Source organism: Oxyura jamaicensis, chromosome 20 (assembly GCF_011077185.1).
Source record: "Oxyura jamaicensis isolate SHBP4307 breed ruddy duck chromosome 20, BPBGC_Ojam_1.0, whole genome shotgun sequence".
Classification (NCBI taxonomy): Eukaryota; Metazoa; Chordata; class Aves; order Anseriformes; family Anatidae; genus Oxyura; species Oxyura jamaicensis.
In genome coordinates this window covers 4,373,213-4,381,110 of record NC_048912.1, presented here as the reverse complement: position 1 = coordinate 4,381,110, position 7,898 = coordinate 4,373,213, and the positions used below count along the sequence as shown (strand labels likewise).

The 7,898-nt window shown below is 56.5% G+C and overlaps 1 protein-coding gene across 1 annotated transcript in view; it reads right to left on the bottom strand.

Moving 5' to 3' along the window:
* MYH7B (myosin heavy chain 7B) overlaps positions 1–779 on the bottom strand; it is a 27,271-nt gene extending 26,492 nt beyond the window's left edge. The window contains exon 1 of the mRNA XM_035343740.1: positions 663–779. Within this exon, the coding sequence (XP_035199631.1) occupies positions 663–759 (97 nt within the window). The 5' untranslated portion in view covers positions 760–779. The remainder of the gene's footprint in view (positions 1–662) is intronic.
* Positions 780–7,898: the final 7,119 nt, after the last annotated feature.

Sequence of the window (7,898 nt, the reverse complement as noted above, 5' to 3'; positions counted from 1 at the left end):
GAAAGGAAAGGAAAGGAAAGGAAAGGAAAGGAAAGGAAAGGAAAGGAAAGGAAAGGAAAGGAAACATATTGAAAGTGTCAACTGAAAGCTGCATCAATGCAGTCTGATAACATGGCAGGACAGTGATTAATCCTTCCTACGCCCTTGGTCATAGGATTGGAGATTTATTTGTCTTTTCCATGTTTGGCAGCTGTTTAATTTGCCTGGATCAACCTTTAGTGTGACGGAAGTCTGCTGCTTCCCATGTACTTGCAGTCAAACTCTAATAAAAAATAAAAATAAAATAATAATAATTAAAAATCCTCTCCTGGTTTGTTGTGCCCAGAAGTGTAGGATAGAGCGGGATGCCTCAGAGCAAGCTCTGCACACCTCCAAAACAAAATGGAGCTGGTGAAGTTTTTGCCACCACCAGTCCCTCAGCCCATCTTCCCCAGCCCTTCTGCCCCACAGGGCCAGGGGAAATGACGGGCCACCTCCTCCCACACCTCAGAAGAGAAGGGGACAGTCAGAAACCTTCTGAGATCCTCCTGCCCTCCCGGGTGCTGAGGGCAGTTCTGCAGCACCTGCAATGCCCCGGGGAGCAGCCCTGGGGAAGGGATGGGGACAACCTCCAAGGAGATCCATGGCCAAGGGCTCCTCTGGGGCCGCGCCTTGGGGCTTACCATCAAATGGAATTGTCTGAAGCTTCAGCTGCTCTGTGTAGCTTTTCCGGAGGTATTCAGCAGCCTCCCCAAACTCGCTCATGTCCAGCATAGACATCTTGCCCGGTTGGAGGAGGACTTGCCAACAGCAAAGGAAGAGTGAACAACACCTGAATGCTGAAAAGAGGGAAGGGGCAAGATGTCAGTGCACAGAGAAGGCATTCACTGCTGGGCTGCTAACCCAGAGGAACAGTCACCAAAAGTCCTTTTAATTTTAGAGAGTGAGAGAAGACAGCGACAACAATACTAGCTAATAATAACCGTAATAACAACACAATCACCGAACACTTCTCCTTCTGCTGCTATCAGTCTCGCACTGCAAGTCCCCGCTATGTGAGCCTGCATCGCCTTGGTATCAAAATCATTCGCATTTAGGGCTTGACCAGAGATCATCAGCAGCACCCTTTTTCTTGATAAGCCCAGCTAAGAGCTATTCCAGCTCTGCAGACCTGCTGGAGCCCTGGTGCTCTGCACAAAGCCTCAGCAAAGACCCGTGTCCGTGCTGCAGAGCTATATTGCAGGACAATAAAAGCAAGAACGGAGGCATTATCCCTTGGAAGACCCCTTCTAGAGGACCGCGCTGACAGCTGCTTGGAAAGGCACTTTTATGACACTGCTTTCTAACATCCATCTAACGCAGTGTCCCGCGGCAGGACGCCGAAACGCCGCCACTGTCACAAACGCGACCAGTGCTGCTAGCCGGCGAGCTGGCAAAGTGCACAAACCGTAGCAAACATACTCTTGATTCGGGTCCGTCCCACCCTGTACCAGCAGTCAGCCCCTGTCTTCCAGGAACATCCGCCCTGCGGAGGTGAAGCGGGTTAGTAGGAGAGGAGAAGCGTGCACACAGCCATGCTCTTTATTACTAACCTTGGTGATAGGACTGAGTGGCTGTGTGCGTGCCGCAAAGCCCCTTTTTATTGTGTCTGTCAAGGTCAGAGTGGGAAAAGATATGTCAGAAATTCCCATGTGTCATGTCCACACAGCTCCATTGGTGCTGCTGTCCCACTGCCCGGAGAGACACAAAAGGCAAACTTCGCTTTTATCTCCCTGCAAATGCTGCCTGGTTATTTTTACTCCTGTATTGTCAGGCGAGCACAAAGGCAGAACGAGGGACTGCAGCCCCGGGAGGCAGCACAGCTCCGCGAGCCTGCTCCGGCAGGAGTGCACTATCAAAATCTTTGCTTTCCGCCTTCCCAGGCTAGCACACCCAAACCTCTGGCTCAGCTCTGGTCCAGGCTCTCCTCGCTGGACTGCCCAGGAAAAGAGAACAAGGGCAAGGACCTTGGGGTCGGCCCTTGATACCCCCTTGCCTTCTTCTCCACAGGCTTGGCTGGTTTACCCACCCACACTAGCTGCTTCCCATTTAACACCAACTGCCATGAATTTGCTTTTCTGGTTATAGGCAATGGAAATGCAATGGGATTGCTGGAGGGGCTGATTCTGGACGGGCTCTGCCCAGCACTAAACCCCTGGGTCCTGCTTCCAGAGCATGCTCACCTCAATGCAAGAGCTTTGTCCATGGCCGAGACAGATGAAAAATCACTCTGTACAGAGAGACTGCTGGGTTTCCTCCACATCATTTCACCCGGGATGATCCCAGAGAGTCCATGGACAACACGGTGACCACCACTCTGAGCACAACTCCATCCCAGCAGCAGCACCATGAACTTTCTGAGATGGGAATGGGCCCAGTGGGAGCAGCACAACCCAGTGGCTGTGTCACAGGGATTTCTGTGCCAGGCTCAAGGAATAGCCATGTAGTTGCTGGCATCCCAAGTGGTTTCTGCCCTCCTGGCTGGCACTGGCACTGCCCCCCAGAAGACCCCCACAACTCCTCCCAGCCAGCTCATGGCTGGTCCCCTCTGCAGCCCAGCTGTGCTCCATCCCAGGCACCAGGCCACCTCACCCCCTGGGGAAGCAGGTAGGCCTCAATGCAGACATGGGGGAAAGGAGCTGCAGCAGCCTCTAAAGCTGGAAATGAGTCTAACCAGAGCCAGATGATGGGGATGGTGCCTGGCCAGGGACAGCTGGCTGCTGCACCCCTCATCAGCTGGGGACACCTCAGTGCTGAGCTGCCTCTTGGCTGCCCAGTCCTGTGGTCATGCCCTGGGGACACAAAAATGACAACTGATCCCACCATGGTGACTCTAGAATGAAGCCTGGGAGCTTTGTGGGATCGAGGAGGACTCCAGACCTGCCCCCTGGGGTGTGAGCCCTGGTGGTGGGGATGGCTGAGCTCTGAGATGGGTCGGTATTGCCTTCACTGACTGCACGGTGTAATGTGAGGGCTTTGCATGGTGCAATGTAAGGACTTTGCACGGTGCCGGTCTTCCCATGAATTAAAATGGAGAGGAGGCTGTGCCTGGTGCCCAAGGCACGTTGCTTTGTCACCAGCAAGGTGACCTTGAGCCCATCAGGATGAAGCAGGCTGCAAGCCCCCATCTCCAAATACCATGTGGGCACTCCCCCACTGGGGTGGTCAGAAGTCCATGTATTCACCCATCAGAATTTGAGAGCAGCTGCTGCAGAGTTGGACTCCACAGATGTGTCTCCTCCATCTCCCCCGGGGAGACCATCAGGGGTCCTGAAACCCCACTTGGCCATGGTGTCGCAGCAGCGTTCCACCTCGCCAAGATGGCAGAGTTGCAGTATCTGGAAGAGCAACAGGCGGTGGTGGGCCACAGGTTCCTCTGAGGTCAGCCCGGTGGTCTTCTGCCTCCCTGTCCCGAGCTCGGAGTCGGGTTTCCACCCACGCCCTGGAGGGGCCTGAGGCGGGTGCGGTGCCAAGTACCTTTGCCACGAGTGCCCCGGCAGTGGGACGAGCGCTCGGGCCGGGCCTACCAGCTGGCCCGGCCTCACACATTCTTCTCAGGGCACCCCGCGCTCTGCTCACCCCCTCCCTGCCTTATCTTTAAAGCGATTTTATTTTCGGAGATTCCTTCTGCAGTTCCTTCTGTTCGCCCTAGTTTCTCTCCCTCTTTGAAGATGTTCCAGCAGGGTCTATCAAAGGCCGAGCAGATCTGTAGAAAGGGAAATGTGGAATGGTCACTCCGGCAGCTGCTGAAATGCACTTCCTTCGGGTTCGGGTGATTTCAGAGCTGGCCTTTGTGATGTGGTTTTCAGGGTGGTAGGAAGCTCATCCTCCCATTCCTGGCCAGGCGTGCGCTGTGCCTGCTCAGACAGGTGCAGTGCGGCACCCTCAGTGGGGCAGCGGCTGGCGAGGGCTCCATGAACCTCCCACAGAACCCCACGAGCACGATGAGGAGCCCACGGCTTTAGCTGGAGCAGAGAGAACTTGCTTTAGGTGGCTATCGCCTGATGCCAAGTCTGCTCAGACATCCCACCAGCTCTCCACAACCACCCTCAGCACTGTGAGCATCTCCCCTGCCATTGAGGCACCCCATTTTTTCCCTACAGCTCTCTGCTTGACGTATTGACATCCCGTGAGGTGGTAGATGAGGATGGGGCTCCTTGGCCATGCCCTTGAGGGCTGGACAAGCCTCTCCCCACGGGCCAGGACACCACCAGCACCCAACTGTTTGGGTGTTTTACAGTCAGATCAGCTCCTCATCAGTCCCAGAGCGCCAGGGGGTGCCAGGGGCTCAGCCACCCCCCCGAGACCTCCCTGCTGCTCCCCAACCCCACGGGAGGAATGCTTCCCATTAGCAGGCTCTGATAAGTGGCAGGAAGGAGAATTACTCTCCCCGTCGGGCCATTCGCTAGAGGTTTCTTTCCACACTTAACATATCACTGCTATCAGCTCCCTGAAATGCACTGGAGGGGAGTGCAAAGGCGCCTGATTAGATAAAGACAATCGGCAGAGGGGCTATTTCAGGCATATTTCCATGCAGCAGGAATGTCTGCGTACAGGCGGAGGTGACAGCCCAGCGCTGCCACCCGCCAGTGTCCCTCTGGCTCAGCCTGGCCCCCGAGCCTGCGGCTGCAGGGCTCCCTCCAAAGCAGACACCTAAACCCTGGCTGTGCTCTCTGCAAAGCACTTTTTCACCAAAAAGCCTTCAGGAATAATGCTGCTGCTTGCTGTAGCATGAGGCTTGGGCAGCATGAGCACACCGGAGCCTCTGGGCACTGTACTCCCAGAGTGAGTGAAAGAAATGAATGTACAAAATGCATCCAAAATGAGGATCAGGATTGAGAATGTACCTGGACGAGGCATGACATGAGAAATCAGGGGCCAGAGTTAGTAAGCAATGTGCTGGGAAGGTCCCACTCAGGCAAAGAGACAGCAAGGTCACCTGGAGATGGGGAAAACTGGGGAGTTTTTATTTGTTTGCATTTAATTTCCCAGCTTTGAGGTTTTAGGGACGTTCTTCTCCAGAGGGATGGCCACTGGAAAGACCCAGCATCTGTTTAGGAACAAAGGTTGTAACGAACACTGCAGATAGTACAGGAACATGTGAGCCGACTTCAGTGAAGATGCTTGAGGTTTTGGCAATGCATTACAAAAATGCATTGCCAAACAAAAATTCAAAAAGAGATGAGAGAAAAGAGCCTCTCGCCCTGCTCATTTGAATGCTTAATAGCACCTCAATTGCAGCTGGCTTGCCAGGACAGGCCCTGGCACACAGCAGCTTTTGGAAATGAAGTCCAAGAGCTGCTTTGGTCTTGATTTCCAATGTGTTTCTGCACGGTGTGGGACAGGACACACACTGAGCCCCCAGCACCCAGCAGCTCACAGAGCATCGGTCCCCGGGCCCAGCCCAGCCCCCTGCTCTCTGCTCCTCGCACACCTCCCTGGCTAAATGGGAAGCTCAATCAGAGCCCTGGTGAGGAGACACCTGATGGAGGTGCCCATGCCAGGCTGGGACTTCAGCATTTGTCTCCTCAGCCTGGCAAAGGCCATGGCTCTGCCCTCCTGGTCCATTAACCCTGTGCTCTGCTCGCTGCAGGCTCAGAGCTGCTCAGCCTGGCTTCTCCGCTGCGTTTGGTCATCAAACTTGATCAACCTCAGCTCATGACAAGGGACAATTGTTTAAGACGGAGAGGTGACAAATGTGGGATTTTCCCATGGGACCTGGGAGGCTTGGGCCTTCCTCAGGCCTGGCCGCCACCTAGGAGGGAGCAATATTCCTGCGTGTCCCCGCTCTGTGCCAGGTGACCTCCCCACATTGCTGTGGCCCATCAGGTGGTCACGGCAAGGAGGTGGCTCACTCCTGGCTGCCCTGTCCAGGTGAGGGCAGGAGGAGATGGTGGCCACCACCCTGGGACTTGTCCTGTTTTGGCCGTGGATTCCAGGTTTCCAGTCACCAGCCCAGAAACACCCTGGTGGGCTGCCAGCTTGCAGACAGCAGTTTTCTTCTACAAGATGTTCTCTGTTCCCAGGTAAGACCCATGGGGTTTGGGCTCAGGGGCTACTCCCAGCACCCCCAGAGCAGCAGCTGAGCTGAACACAGCCTGTGCTACCCCCCGTTTGTTACCGGATGGATGAAACAAACCTCCCAGAAAGCACCCCCAGGGATCAAGTCCTGGTGTTGGAGGGACCCTGGGTCCATGCACGGCCAGCACAGTGGCTGTTGGTGCTGGGGAGCTGCTCCCCGCAGGCTGAGCCGAGCAGAAGTGGGTGAGCATCCATGGCTGTGGGGCAGGGCTGGGTGCTGGGCCGCATGTGTCCCCATCCAGGAGCGTGGGCGTTGCTCCGAGAAGCAAAAGCACACCCGAACTCAGGTGGAAGGCCCCAGCTTGGTTCTGCTGGCTCCCTCGCAGCCCAGCTCCATGCTATTTATACCTCGTTCCGCGGCGCAGAAAGGCCTGGTGGAAAAGCTAAGGAAGTGAAATTACTTTGGGGAAGAAATGACACTACCCGTTTATAAATAACCCGGGTTTCATTGATCTTGTGGATGCTCCCTTGGCAGAGAGTCCAATGTCATTGCTCCAGTCATGCAGACAATACTTGGGCATTGTTTTATTCTCAGTTACAGCAAAAAGGACAGCACCAGCTGCCTCGCTATCTTTAGCCCATGAGAGCACCCTTCAATTGTTCTGCACTTCAAACAATAGGCACACGTGTGGGGGGTTTAAGATTGCTGGCTTTAGCAGAGCATTTCGCATTGAAACGAGGCCTCAGAGACAATAGATTTCTTTCATACCCATGCTGAAGCTGGCATTCATACGACAGAGAAGCCAGGGCCCGGGAGCTCTGCCTTGTTTTTCTCCTGCGGGACGGGCCAGTGAGGGGCTGGGCTCCCGGGGGAGCCCTCTGAGCTCTGCCCACAAAAATAGCCCTATTGTTCTGTCTTTATTTGGCTGGTGTCACACACATCACCCCCTCAGCTCGTGGGGTCAGGCCAGCGGCTCCGCTACTACTCTACTGCAAAACGCACGTCAGCAGCAGCACTCGAATACCTTGAGATACGAGACCATCGGCCTAAGCCCCAGGAATTGGTCTCTCTGCAGCTGGAAGAACAAAGCAGAATGTTTTTGTTTTTTTTTCACTTTTCTTTTTCACGGGGTATCCGTGGAACCAAGCGCGGAGGACGAGCGCTGCTTTGAAGGCAGGGCCGGGCACCCATCGCCAGCTGCGCCGCATCCAACGGCTCGCACCCCGCGCACCCGGGCCCTGGGCACACCGCGGGCACCCTGGCACAGGACGGGGCTGCTCTGGGGAACAGGGAGAGCGGCCTCGGCTCCCCTCCGAGCTTTATTCCCTCCTGCATTCCCTCCCCGCCGGGGCTGTGCTGAGTTTCCACTGCCCGAGCCCCGGGCTGCCTCCGAGGGCTGAGGCGGCACCAGAGCCCCGGAGCCCCGGAGCCCCAGCCCCACCTGGGCTCGCTGGCGGCCAGAGGAGGTTTGCGGGCACCGGGCGCTGCTCCCCTCGCCCCGCCGGCCGCTATCTGGGGGCCGGCCCAGCTGCTGGCGTTCGTCTCTCGTTGCGCGGAGCGAGCCAAAGGCTTCCCGAGCCCGCCGTGTTTTATCATTTACCCTCCCCCTGACGCCGCAGGCCCTCCGGACCTCCCCTTCCGCACCCACGGCTGATTAATTAAGCCGATGGCGTTAATTACGGCAGGGACCAACAGCTCCCGACCGAAGGGAGGAAAAGGAGCCCCGGGCGCACGGCGGAGGCGAGGCCGCGTGAGGCCGTCCGGCCCCGGCCCCCGCCTCCTGGGCCCAGCGCGCACGCACGCCCCAAGCCCCGCCCCTCTCCCCCGCCGGCTGCCAATCAGCGGGGCGGGAAGCGGT